General features: G+C 42.2%; 1 protein-coding gene across 9 annotated transcripts in view; it reads right to left on the bottom strand.

The window, feature by feature from the left end:
- The window catches only part of NEK10 (NIMA related kinase 10), a 156,763-nt gene that overhangs the window by 105,608 nt on the left and 37,190 nt on the right, over window positions 1–13,965 (bottom strand). For all 9 annotated transcript variants that reach the window (XM_069958651.1, XM_069958655.1, XM_069958654.1 and 6 more), the window contains exons 3-8: window positions 13,594–13,654; window positions 8,222–8,337; window positions 5,102–5,200; window positions 4,092–4,176; window positions 3,152–3,193; window positions 62–140 (exon numbers count right to left, since the gene is read on the bottom strand). In XM_069958651.1, the coding sequence (XP_069814752.1) occupies window positions 62–140; window positions 3,152–3,193; window positions 4,092–4,176; window positions 5,102–5,200; window positions 8,222–8,337; window positions 13,594–13,654 (482 nt within the window). The remainder of the gene's footprint in view (window positions 1–61; window positions 141–3,151; window positions 3,194–4,091; window positions 4,177–5,101; window positions 5,201–8,221; window positions 8,338–13,593; window positions 13,655–13,965) is intronic.

Genomic DNA, 13,965 nt, shown 5'->3' with positions numbered 1-13,965 from the left:
TACACCCATTATTTTACAGTATTTGTTGCCCTTCCACCAAATATTCTTTCGCAAAACTTACAAGTCATATTGACCAGCTTGTCAACATTAAATTCATCCTCGCCAGATGAAAGGTAGGTATTACACGTTGTCTTCATATACTAAAAATAGAAAAATAGTCATTCAAAAAATGTCCACAAGGTGGCACACCAGCATTAGAATTCATGTAGTACATGTGCAAATGCAAAATAAATAGATCACCGCAATACCCACACATGTGAATTTACCCTAAGTTTATTTTGTGTGTGTTTTACAGCCACAAAATGCCTTTTCTATGTTGTCGTTTTTTTTTGCTTTTTTGGGGGTTGAAAAAAAAAAAAAAAAACGCCAACCACAAAATAACTGCAATTACGCTGCAGTTTACATGCAGGTTTTAACTTGTTTGTTCTTATTCATGGCATTAGTAATAGTTTGCTTACTGAAAATATACTTTAGTCTACTTTAGTTTTGTTTTGTCAGCACAATGTGCTCCCATGCTCGCTTAATAACTACGATGTGACAAGTGTACACAGTCTCAATTTGGTAAACAAAAGAATTATGACTGTAAAACAATACAGCAAGTATATGTGGGATTCACTGGCCCAGATTTATTAGGCTGCCTAAAACGTACACTACCTGTTTTGTTTTTGTTCTCACAGCAACCAGTCACGGCTCAGGTTTAATATCTTAAAGAGCCCTGGTAAAATAAAACCTGAGCTGTGATGGGGTGATGTAGGGCAAACCAGACAATGCAGCTTGGTAAATCTGCGGCAATCTGTTTCTACAATATAAACTATAAAACTATATTGCCCATTGTTTGAACTGACAGCAGAGAACAGGAAGGGTATTCAGTTGCGGAATAACAGCACCACATTTAATAGGCAACCTAGGTGATTGTCACCTCAAACAATTGGCTGTACATTTTTAGGGAAACTTAAAGGGGAACTCCGGATAAGAAAAAAATGTTTTCTATTAAAAGTTCATTAAAAGTGGCCCCTGTGCCAATTCACATTGTCTCCTGCTCCCCCTGCTCTCCCACCTTAGGAGACAAATATTCCATGCCTCTGTCTCACATTGTGTGTGTTTGCTGAGATGAGGCTGATGATGCAGACAGAGGGCAGGGTGTGATGTCACAGGAGGCTTGGCTGGATCCCCCAATCCCCTGAGTGATCCACCATCTCTGAATGGCCAGAAGCAGGAGCAGCACTAATTTTACTGATTGTGATGGGTGGGGGACTGTGATGATCAGCTGAGGGAAAGCATTGCATTCTGGGAACTGCTCAACCAGCAAGGACAGAAACACAATACAGAACAAACCCCCCCAAACAAATGGATTTTCGGTAGTTTCAAAACTGGGATAGATAGGTAAGTAATGCTATATGCTTCTGCAGAAGTTTCATTTTTTAACCTCATTAGGAATGCCACTGGAACATTTTCTCCATGCTGAACATTTGCACAGGTGTCTTAACGATCCAGCCCGTGTGCTGGGCTAACACAGCTGATGAATAGTCCTAATGATTAGGAGGGTGGGGAGGAGGGACAGAGAGGTTGTGCCAGCCTAATGCATACACAATCTAGGCCACTACCGTAGGGCACAGGGCTACCAGTTTAAAAGTTGTTTTTAAGCACAATAACTACATCACCTGCCAAACGGACCGCAGGACAGATCTTGGATTAAAAGGAGCTATCCAAAGGTACAAGTAGTTTGGGGGGGGGGGGGGGGGGGGGTCATAAGACACAAAAGTCACTGGTTACTTGACCCAACACAGTTAAAGAGGCATTGTGTGGCTGGCTTTTATAATGGCATTGTGGATGTTATCAGGGCACTATAGCTGTCACGTTTAAGAAGGTACTGTGACTGACTCTCTCATAGCAGCACAGCGCTAGGGATGACAATTTTGTGGAGGTATTGTGCTACATGAAAAAATGTATGAGTTCGCAGAGAAGCGGGGACATGTTCTGTCTGAAATGGGCAGTACTTCAAAAAACATAGCTAAATATAGCTACATAGAAAACATGGAGAGAAGAGGCTTACAGGCACTCCAGGGTTTTATATTCTCATTAGAAGAACTCAGTGTGGTATTTACAAAAAAAAAAAAATATATATATATATATATATATATATATATATATATATACTCATCAAGACATGGGCTCTCTGCTCTTCAAACCAATGCACCACTCCAATCATTGGCTGTAGCAGTAACCAATCTCAACCAATGATTGACTGAATGGGCAGTTCCTGTATGTGAAAAACAGGGCAAAAAAACCCCAGCAGCAGACACTGGCACCACTGGAATCACAGTGATGGGGGATCAGAGGCAGGTGAGTACAGTTTTTTTTTTTTCTTTAACCTGTATGTTAGATAATAGCTGTTTGAAAAATTATAAAATCATGTTTTCCTTCCAAACTTAAAACAAATCTGTCACCTCCTGACAGCTTACCAAGCTACTTGGAAGAGCTGGATAGACTGTGTCTGTGTTTTTATCTAAATTACTTTTCATTTAATAGGTGGAGCCTATTGTCCCCTGGTCCCTGGCAGCGCTATGCTTCACTGTGCTGTATGCACAGTGTATGTTGCTGATTATGCAAGGGGTGGTCATACACAACAGTGAAGCACAGTGGTGCTAGGGCCCAGGGAAAAAGGGCTTTGACACTTTTCACATGAAAAGAAAAGTAAAGTCCAAATAAAGAATATTTTTTTAATGCAAATAAAAACACAGATACAGGTAACAAAGGTATCTTCTGATTAAAGTAACACTTTTATTGATATCTATATGAGTCTCCAGCCCTGTAGGGGGTCCGGGGATGACACGTTCACTTTAATAAAGAAACTGTGCAAAGCAGCAGCATGCATGCCTCTTCCCTCCCCTACCATTCACATTAAGGGAGTTGTCCAGGTTTACCTGTCATGGAACATAGAGACATCCAACTGCAAACTAGGCAATAAGGTTGCTGAGACAACAGTGTATAATCTAGCCAGTATCGTGCATGGGTCTCATCAATAATAACAACCTGTACAACACTTACTGGGCATCAGTCAGTTGCCTCTGCAACTCGCGTGTGTATGTGTGTGTATATATATATATATATATATATATATATATATATATATTTCAACATTTATATGTACCTGTGCCAGGATGTCAACTCCATTAATTTGTTGAAGAACTCCCTATTAACAAGAAGAAGAAAAAGGTTAGTAGATAATAATAATAATAATAATAATAATAATAATAATAATAATAAAGTGGTGGGCATCTTGGCCTTTGTGTACTAGTAGACAATACGTGACCACTGCAGCCAATCAGCAGCCTCAGCAGTCTTATGCAATAGTAGTGCCAGGGTTTGACATGCCTCAGCCAGAGCAAAACACTGTGAAAAAGAGCAGCTTCTATTCTTCATGACTCAATTTCAGATACTCACTCAAGGCAATCAGCTCATGATCATACATAATAATACATGCTAAAACCACACAGTAACAGGAAAGTCCAATACATGCTGCTCTTAAAGGGAATCTGGCATCTGGGAATGTGCTTATGGTTTGGGCTGCAAAAACAGGGACAATGATGTAATTCAATCTGAAATGCTGAGGAATTTTAAAGGAATCATAGTTATAAAACAGTTTGGAAATACAAGCTACAAGTCATTGGAGAGGTTGCTGGTGGCTTCTCCTCACCTTGCCTACTTGAGTCCATCAAGTTCAACCCATAACCCTACTGTGTTGATCCACAGGAAAGCAAAAAACACAAATACCAACTGCCTCATATTAGAGAAAAATACAAATAGGGTGGGTTCACACATAACGTATATGCAGCGGCCGGGAGCCCCCGAAGCAAGCCGGAGCGCGCCCCCTGGTAATGTATGCACTGGGCCGCGGGGGGTTAAGAAAGACAATTTTGTATGTATGTAATCGTATTGAAAATGACAGTGAAGGGATCTACAGCAGATTTCGCTGCGAACGTGCAGTGTGAAATCAACTGCGGGTATGATATGTGTGAACCCACCCTTATAGAATAAATCTCTGGTATGTATAGATATGAGAAAGCAAGGTCCTTATATGACAACCATACCTGATAATATGGGTCCCGGATTAATAATCTCAAACAGATCAATACTCGCAATAAGTGCACAGATGAGGCTCTGTCAATCCATTCTCTGCAGTGGGAGGATTGAAGGAAGCAAAAACAAGTGAGTAGCAACATAGGAGGCCTTGATCTAATTGTTAAATGTCTAGATTTAATTAGATCATTATGCATTAATAGCTTTCTGTGTAATATTTTGCCGCTACATTGCCAGCTGATGCTTTGTGGAACATACCGTGTGTGGGAGATCAGCGTGGGCTATTTTACTGTTTATGTCTATGGTTATTAACGGCTGTGCTGGGAGATGGGCCAAGGAGGATAATAAAAATTTTTAGGTTTGAAAGACATGAAAGACTGTCACACAGTGAAACTTGACAGAAATGTCTGGAATCCCAACACTTTAGGAGTAAAGAGATTTTTGCAATTCCATGCAGTTGCACATTTTTGTTTTTCAGGATCAGATATTTGCAAAGACAAATGGTTCAATGTTACGTGAAATAAATTATATGACACTATTAATAATAACACAGGTCAACAGCATTTTTGGGGCCAAAGATATTTCAACGAATTTAGGGTAACTTTGGGGTGCTGATTCTGAATATTTCATCAGTTTTGCCAGATTGGCTCAAGTTTTTGAGAATTTTCGTAAAATGTGTAAAAAAAAAAAAGACGTAATTTGCTACACGCGCATTAACTTTATTGCTATTGTCATGAATACAATAAATTTTACAAAGTAAATGTTGATTTTAGTTTATTTTAACTAGTTTTAGAAAGTAATCTTCAAAAATGAACAAGACATGAAAAAAAACTTGAGCCAATCTGGCAAAACTGATAGCATATTCAGAATCAGCACCCCAAAAATACCCCAAAATCATTCAAATATTTTGGACACCAGTAAATTTTTTTTTTTTTGTTGACCTGTGTAATAATTCCTAAACTGGAAAAAAAAGAACTTACATTAAAAAATATACAAAAGTATTAATAAAAATGTATTTTACCTGTATCCAAGCCTGTTCTTTACCAGTGCCATAAATATGTCAAGGAATAAGTTATGTTGCGAATGCTGGCTAAAATTTCTTTCATTTTTATAATTAATGCTAGAAGTACAAAAACAGTGTACACTTTAGAGAACAGTAATAGATATATTATTTTAAAAAGTTAGTAAATCCATTTGCAACCCAAGGTAAAAAAAAAAAGGCGCTATTCTACTATGAGGCTATGTTCACACACTTTAAATAATCGCTGGTATTTGTTACTCAAAATAAAACCCCCATCAGTCATGTCCCAGGTGGCCTAGTTAACCCCCATCAGTCATGTCCCAGGTGGCCTAGTTAACCCCCATCAGTCATGTCCCAGGTGGCCTAGTTAACCCCCATCAGTCATGTCCCTGGTAGCCTAGTTAACCCCCATCAGTCATGTCCCAGGTGGCCTAGTTAACCCCCATCAGTCATGTCCCAGGTGGCCTAGTTAACCCCCATCAGTCATGTCCCAGGTGGCCTAGTTAACCCCCATCAGGCATGTCCCTGGTGGCCTAGTTAACCCCCATCAGGCATGTCCCTGGTGGCCTCGTTAACCCCCATCAGGCATGTCCCTGGTGGCCTAGTAAACCCCCATCAGGCATGTCCCTGGTGGCCTAGTTAACCCCCATCAGGCATATCCCTGGTGGCCTAGTTAACCCCCATCAGGCATGTCCCTGGTGGCCTAGTTAACCCCCATCAGGCATGTCCCTGGTGGCCTAGTTAACCCCCATCAGGCATGTCCCTGGTGGCTTATTTAATCCTCCATCAGGCATATCCCTGGTGGCCTAGTTAACCCCCATCAGGCATATCCCTGGTGGCCTAGTTAACCCCCATCAGGCATGTCCCTGGTGGCCTAGTTAACCCCCATCAGGCATGTCCCTGGTGGCCTAGTTAACCCCCAAATAAAAAAAATAAACATCCCACTCACCTTACCTCCGTTCCCACGCTGCCCATGTCCTCTTCTGTCCCAGGTCCTCTGTGCCGGTCTTTCTCCTGCAGGCGGCGTGCGATGAAATGACGTAATCGCGCGTGGCCCGCAGGAGACTGAAGACACGCGCCGCTCTGCTGGGGAAGAAGCCGGCATAGTAAGCATCCTCCTGTGTCCGGCAGCTGTCACAGACACCGGAGGATGCTGTGTATGCCGGATCCTTCCTCCTCCAGAGTGGCGCGCATCACAGGGGAGCTGCGGGCCGCAGGCCGCATCAGGAGGTCTCAGGGGCCGGATGTGGCCCGCGGGCCGGAGGTTCCCCACCCCTGAGGTATGCTATCGGAATTTGTTTATAGTGCTTTAGGGTGCATTCACACGTACAAGATCGCAGCAGATTTGATGCTGTGTTCCGTTATTTACTTACACTGATATCTGCGCCATCACATCTGCGCCATTAAAGGGGTAGTGCGGCGCTAAGAAATTATTCACAAAATAACACACACTACAAAGTTATACAACTTTGTAATGTATGTTATGTATGTGAATGGCCCCCTTCCCTGTGTTCCCCGACCTCCGCCCGTGGACCCGGAAGTGTAGTGCATTATACATACCTGATTCGTGTCGACCCCCGTCCGCCGTTTTCTGACAATGATGTAATCTTCGGGAGGCCGGCCGACCCGCTCCTGACATCCATCATGCCGGCCCCCCTCTGCCGCGTCATAACTGTGCTCAGCCGCGATTGGCTGAGCATAACTGTGCTCAGCCAATCGCGGCTGAGCACAGTTATGACGCAGAAGAGGGGGGCCGGCATGCGGGACGACAGGAGCGGGTCGGCCGGCCTCCCGAAGATTACATCATTGTCAGAAGAAATGCGGACGGGAGTCGACACGAATCAGGTATGTATAGCGCACTACACTTCCGGGTGCACGGGCGGGGGTCGGGGAACACGGGGAAGGGGGCCATTCACATACATAACATACATTACAAAGTTGTATAACTTTGTAATGTGTGTTATTTTGTGAATAATTTCTTAGAGCCGCCCTACCCCTTTCAATCTGCTGCGGATCCTGTATGTGTGAACGCACCATTACACAGATATTAAAGGACAACTCCGGTGGAAAGTAAAAATAAAAAACATTTCTATACACACCTTCACTCCTGGGTCAGTCTCAGTTCAAATTTCTCGCCGATCGGTGGACCCCGGAGCTCCGATCAGCGCCATCTTCTCTCTAGCACTTCCTTCTTCTTTGGCTAGCAAAATCAGATGACTTACAGCTTGCTCAGCCAATCAGAGCTGGGCAAGCTATGAGTCATCTGCTGAGGTCTTACAGTGGGGCCAGCCCGCTGTGATGATGTCTTCGACACAAGATGGCGCCGGCCATCTTTGTAATGTGTTTTAATTACCGGGAAAAAAAATCCCCGCAGTTGTCCTTTAATGCTGGACTTACCTTGTGGGGTACTATATGTTTGTATGTAATAAAATTTGAATATTATTTTTATTTTTTGGATTTGGTGTAGATTTTGTGTAGCTACATTTATAGGAGAGCAGTTTATTTTTTGCTGTGTAATAGTTGCTTTACAGTTACAACATGCTTACAATATTTCAGGTGATATAGTTAAAAAAAAATCAGAGAAACATTGGATCATCCAGGTAGCCCATAGAATATAGCGGCGGTCTGCTGCCACCCCTCCTATTACATGGAGTGACGGCAGCAGATCGTTGCTATCATTGTCTTTCGTCTTTCAACATTTTCAAATGTTGGCTTTATTACACAAAGCAATTATCGTCTCTAATGGCCGGATAATCGGCTAAATACAGCAGATAATCGCTTAGCGTAATAGGACCTAAACCCTAAGGCAAAAAAGGTAACAATAAGATGTGTGAAGCCAGTTAACCCATGTGCTGTAGGGACCTGTAGCATTGTTCACCTGTGCCATTGGGACTCATATATATATATATATATATATATATATATATATATATATATACTTAATATATCTATATGGAAATCACATATGAAAGGGAGAAAATTCCAGACCTACAAGTTCTGTTTGGTAGATATTGGCCCTGATCTCTGTTCGGTAGATGGTCCTGATCTGTACATTTTTGCAAATGAAATTTTCTTGTTTTATACTTTGTAAAGACAGAAGATACAGATTGTTTTACCTACCTAAACTTTTCAAGTTCTACAGATTCAGTGGATTCTTGCCACTGATTTTTAGATGCATGGTTCTTTCCAAACTTTTGCTGAGACTTTGGCGTGCCAGTAGTTTTTAAAGCTGGGAGCTTCAAATAAAAACAAACAAAAAAATTGATTACAGATTCAAACAACGAGATTGCTGAAAACATCGGTGTGCTTTTTTTCATATGCCAATTCCCACATAAAACACCAGGTTCACTTGTAGCATTTTGGTCAGTATTTTTTAACCAAAACCAGGAGTGGATCCAAAACGTGTGCAAATATTTCCATTTTGAAGCGGCACCATATGCCGCAGAAGGTCTTTACCTTAGTAGTAGATTGCTGTCTGCGCCTCCGCATTTTTTATAAATCCGCTAATTGCCCCTATGCAAATTTGGGGAGTGGCCTGGGTCCGGGAGCATCAATCCGTCCCGCCTAGTCCACCCCCATCTGCATTCCCCGTCCTGCTCAGCCTGCACCCCCCGCCGCCCAGCCAGCATCCGCCGTCCTGCCCAGCCCACCCTCTCCCATGCCGATAGTATAACACTGCCGATCAGGAGCCCAGGACAGTAGGGAGCTGATCGGCGCTGGGAGCCTGGGTAGAGCTGAATGGTAAAGCTCAGCCATGGTAAAGCTCAGCCCAGGCTCCCACCGCCGATTGCGTTCTTGCTATTTGCAAACTATAGCAGTGACATTTAAATTATAAATTAAATTATAATAACCTATACTACTACCTATACGTATACTACTACTGTCATCCAGAGAAAGGCAAAAATCCTCATGAAGCAGATGCCAATTTCCCCATCACAGGGAAAAAAATTACTTCCCTACTCCAATATGGCAACCATAATAAATTCCTGGATCAACGCCCCATCACATGACATCTAGTGCCCATAACTTGTAATATTATATTTTTGAGTAGAACATGACAACATCATGTGGCAGAGAGATCCATAGTCTCACTGCTCTTACAGTAAAGAATCTGTGTCTGTAGGTGGTGAAACCTTCTTTCCTCTAGACGTGGAGGATGCTCCCTTGTCATGGATACAGACCTAGGTGTAAAAAGATCACTAGAAAGATCTCTGTGGTGTCTTGGATTATGAGCATAATTCGTTCCGGGACCGTGCTTGTAATCCAAATCCATTCTTAAACCTAAGCAAATTTTCCCATAAGAAATCACTGAAATGCAGACAATTGGTTCCACATACCAAAAATAATGATTTATTATTCTGAATAACATGTAAAACAAACATTCAGAAACAGCTCAAGAAGTCATTTTATAAGTTACTGAAAAGTATAGCAATCAGCATGTGGAGTATAATGTATAGTATCTGCATAAACCTGAGAAAAACAGCAGTTTGTATATACAGTATGGGAATGCAGATCCCCATAATGCAGTAGCGTAGTACAACAGGCTAGAATACAGAAGCAGGGCTGCTGTCAGAGTTCTGTGTCACATGACAGCAATGGGGAAGGGGTGTGTGTTCAGCATGGACCAATCAGGAAGTGAGACTCAGAGCTGTGCAGGAGGACAGTGACAGAAACCCCTCTATACAGCAGTGTGAGTGAGTGTTAGTGCAGGCACATTATAGCAGCAGTGTGTATGGCTGAGTGTGAGTGCAGGCACATTATAGAAGGAATGGAGAGGATGGGAAACACAAGGGCTGACAAAGACTGCAGGGAGTATGAAGGAATGAGCAGGGCAGATGTGGGCACATAAATGCATCATTCTCTGCCTGGGAGAGAGGTGTTACAGCTATAGAGACCTCCACAGTCCTGTCCCCTGATATAAGCCCCAGCCTGAAGTGGTTCTGCTATGTTTTGAAAGGTAAGGAGTTCAGGAGGTCAGAGTACAGTGCTGTAAACCACACTATGCAGACCATGCCCCTCCCCTACTCGCCCTCCCGCCCAGTACAGGGAGCTCTTAAATCAAAGCAATACTCTTAAACCAAATTACAATTTTGAAAAACTGTGAGCTCTTCTTGCAAAACGCTCTTCATCTAAGTTACTTTTAAACCAAGGTACCACTGTATTTGTATACTGTGATACTTTTATGCACTATGTAAGGCTGGTTTACACTCCCTTTTTTGCAATCCGTTTTTTTCCATACGTTTTTGCAAAAAAAAGGATGAAAAAACAGATGCATCCGTTTTTTTATGGACTTCAATCATATAAAAACAGTTCAAAAGGCATCCGTTTTTTTTGACATACACAAAAATGTGATGCGTTTTATTCCCTTTTTTTATAATAGAAATCAATGGAAAAACTGATCAAAAGAGATGCACAAAAAGCATCCATTTTTCCATTTGTTTTTTGAAATAACTGATGAAAAAAACGGGTTGCAAAAACGTAGTGTGAACCCAGCCTAACTTTCTTCCAAACAGCCTTTGCCGTGAAGTCAAGCTTGGTTAAAAAAAAAAAAGAAAAAGCACAATGAACTAACTAGGTAAGTTGGCATCTTCCTGGAAAGTATGAAATGAAAGAATAATTTGAATGTCAATGCTCAGTTTTAAACAACAGTACTTACAATCAGCACAGAAATATATAAATCCGGGAACAACAACTTATAAGCTCCCAGCTCCTAGTAGACTATGCTGTCTGCCAAGAACATTTTTAGCAGGTAAACAATGTACAAACTAATTCTTCGGTGAATAACATCAGGCTGTTGTGTTTACTAGCTAATGTGTCCCTGTAGTATAATTTGTGCAATCCTACTGGTCTTGTAAATGTGGAGTTTCACATTTTCACATAAACTAATTAAAGCATTGGCAAGAATTAAGACACAATTCTATCGTTTAACATACCCATACATAGGCTGCCATGGAAATACAGCTCTGGTCCTTATGGCCCAACATTTAGTATAGTGTTTGCCCTAAAGAGCTTCTTACAGGTGGTTACTAATGCCACCATAAGAAAGCCCATTTGGCCTGATATGCTGCTATGCATTATGACCACAAACCTCTACTTTGGTCAAGTCTGTCCAAAGGACATTGGGAAAAATGTATCAAGCTGTGTTATATTATTTCATTTTCTTTGTTGCCCATAACAACCAATAACAGCTCAGCTTTCATTCTAACAGAGTAATGTGAGAAATGAAAGCTGAGCTCTGATTGGTTGCTATGGGCAACAAACAGAATCTTAGGGCTTATTCTCACACTCTGCTATCCACTGCTGTATCAGCAAAAACCCATGAAGATTTAAAGGGAACCAATCAGCACCAGGGAATCAATTGTGCTAATGTGGTTCCCAGCAGCACAGTATAGATCTCCTGTGCCACATACCAGACGTGGCTGCAGCAGTAGCTTTACAAAAAGGAAAAAGATGTTCTACTACGCTGTGTGAGGCCGGGAGACTTGTCACGGCTCTCTGCCTGTCAGTGTGCAGTGCAGGGATAATTGACAGGCAAAGAGATCCATTAATGTATAATGGCCGGCTCCCCGCCCAGCTGACTAATTAAAGCCACTTTACTGAGCTGCTGGGCACCATATCTCACAATACTCCCTTTAAACACTTTTAGCTCTTCCAGCTTCATATTGATACATGACGCAGGGAGAGCTGCGAGTCCACGTCACAGCTTCACACTTCGTAACCTCCGTGAATTATGGAGTTTGGAATAAGCCCTTGCTGTAAAACAGCTTGCTAAATCTTCCCCATTGTTCCATATGTCTGGTTGTTTAATATAAAGCTTTGCAAAACTAAGCCGCCCTGTCATGTTCTTTTAGGGTAGCTTCACACCTACCGCATCGCAGTGGATTTTCTGCTGCGGATCCACAGCAGATCTGCAGCAGATTTGACTAAATGAATTAACACAGCATCAAATCTGCACCATCAAATCAGCTGCGGGTCCACAGCAGATTTTACAGTGCGGATTTGATGCCGTGTTCATTCATTTAGTCAAATCTGCTGCGATCCCGTACGTGTGAAGGTACCTTTAGGCTAGGTTCACACTACGTAAGTTTCTGGCCGTAGCACGCTCCGTGAATAAGCGGCCGGAGATTTACGTAGTTTGTGTACAATGGAAAGTATACGATCTACGGCTGCACAGTTCACACTACGTAAGAACTTACGCCTGGATCGTATGCGGTGCCGTAAAAAATTAACCAGACCATTGTTTCGGGACGAAATGCTGTAACTTACGCCCATAGCGTAACATGCGGTCCCGTACAGAGTGGTGATTTCTTCTTTTTTCCACTTTGATTTGCTGATCCAAAAGGTTCTGTGGGGTGTCCGGGGCTAGCCGAAGATATCTCAGTAAAATACCGCTGTCAGATCACTACGTACGCTACTCGGGAAGCATACGTAGCTTATGGGCGTAAGTTAGCAGACCGTACGTAGCCGGCCGCAACTTGCGTAAATTCCGGCCGGAGTTTTATACGTATATGTCCGGCCGCGAAAAATATGCGGCCGGACATATACGTAGTGTAAACATAGCCTTAGGGTGCGTTCACATGTACAGGAACTGCAGCAGATTTGATGGCGCAGATTTGAAGCTGCAGATTCAAAGCAAATCAATTCTAGGCCATTAAATCTGCTGCAGATTCAAATCTGCGCCATCAAATCTGCTGCAGATCTGCAGCAGATTTGAATCTGCAGCAGGTCTGCAAGAGATCCGCAGCAGATTTGATGGCCCAGAATTGAATTGCTTTGAATCTGCAGCTTCAAATCTGCGCCATCAAATCTGCTGCAGATCCTGTACGTGTGACCCTTAAGAAAGAAAAGGCTTTCTCTGGACAACCTTTCCAAATAAGCTGTACTTTTTATGCATTTTTCTAACTGTATTATTATGAACTGTACCTCTTGAGTTTTTTTTTTTTTTTTTTTATTGCACAGACTGACTGGGTAATTTTCGTTTTTGGGAAGATTGGGCAATTGTCTGGAATGTCTTCCACTTGTGTATAGTCATTGAAGACTTATGAACTCCAATGTGTTTGGAGATGGCGTTCCAAGATTGATTAGCAGTAACAATTGCTTCTGTGGTATTATTGCTGAGGTGTTCCCACCTTGACATTTTGATTACACATGCCTGAATAGTCCAGACCAGCTGAAACTTCTTTTACAGAGGTGATCACACTTGCTGATGATCAATTAAATGGTCACTGTCATTTAAAACTTCTCCCCCATTTGATAGCCTATGGCATTCTCCTGCTGTAGCCCCTGGGTGGCCGTGAAGCCATGCATCATCACAACCCCAGAATCCAGAAGGAGCCACAGAACAGGAAATGAACAGCACAAATCCAGCTGGCGCCAGGGAAGTTCCCTGCCTGGACAACCCTTTTAAATTAGTGTTACAGAATAATATTAGAAAATAGACCAGACCAGAAAATTAGACCAGAAGAAATAGTATAAAATTAAATCAATTTTACCTGTTGTTTGCTAGCTTGTACATTTAAGAGGGACCAAAGTCTTTTGACATCAGAATATTTCCTGCAAATCAATAAATACAAAAGTAAACATTTACAGTGAACAGAAAAATGAATGCCGAAGCTACCGCACCCTGATGTAGTGACAGGCAGCCCCCCAAGTACTACCTATTCTGTGGCCAACAAGTTAGGGCTGTCAGAATATGGTGAGGAAAATGGTACCAATAAAAGCACCAGCTCACTAAATATACAAACTGGAGCTTCTTTCCTTCTAAAACCTGCCCAAACAGTTAGTTTATGATTCCATTTGGGATACTAAATTTTATGGTGCTTATTCTCGTTATGCGGTACAAATTTTGGGGTCTTTTCCCTGTA

The sequence above is a fragment of the Dendropsophus ebraccatus genome, chromosome 2 (genome assembly GCF_027789765.1).
Source record: "Dendropsophus ebraccatus isolate aDenEbr1 chromosome 2, aDenEbr1.pat, whole genome shotgun sequence".
Taxonomy (NCBI): Eukaryota; Metazoa; Chordata; class Amphibia; order Anura; family Hylidae; genus Dendropsophus; species Dendropsophus ebraccatus.
The sequence above is the reverse complement of the archived record's forward strand: the minus strand, read 5'-3'. Positions and strand labels throughout refer to the sequence as shown.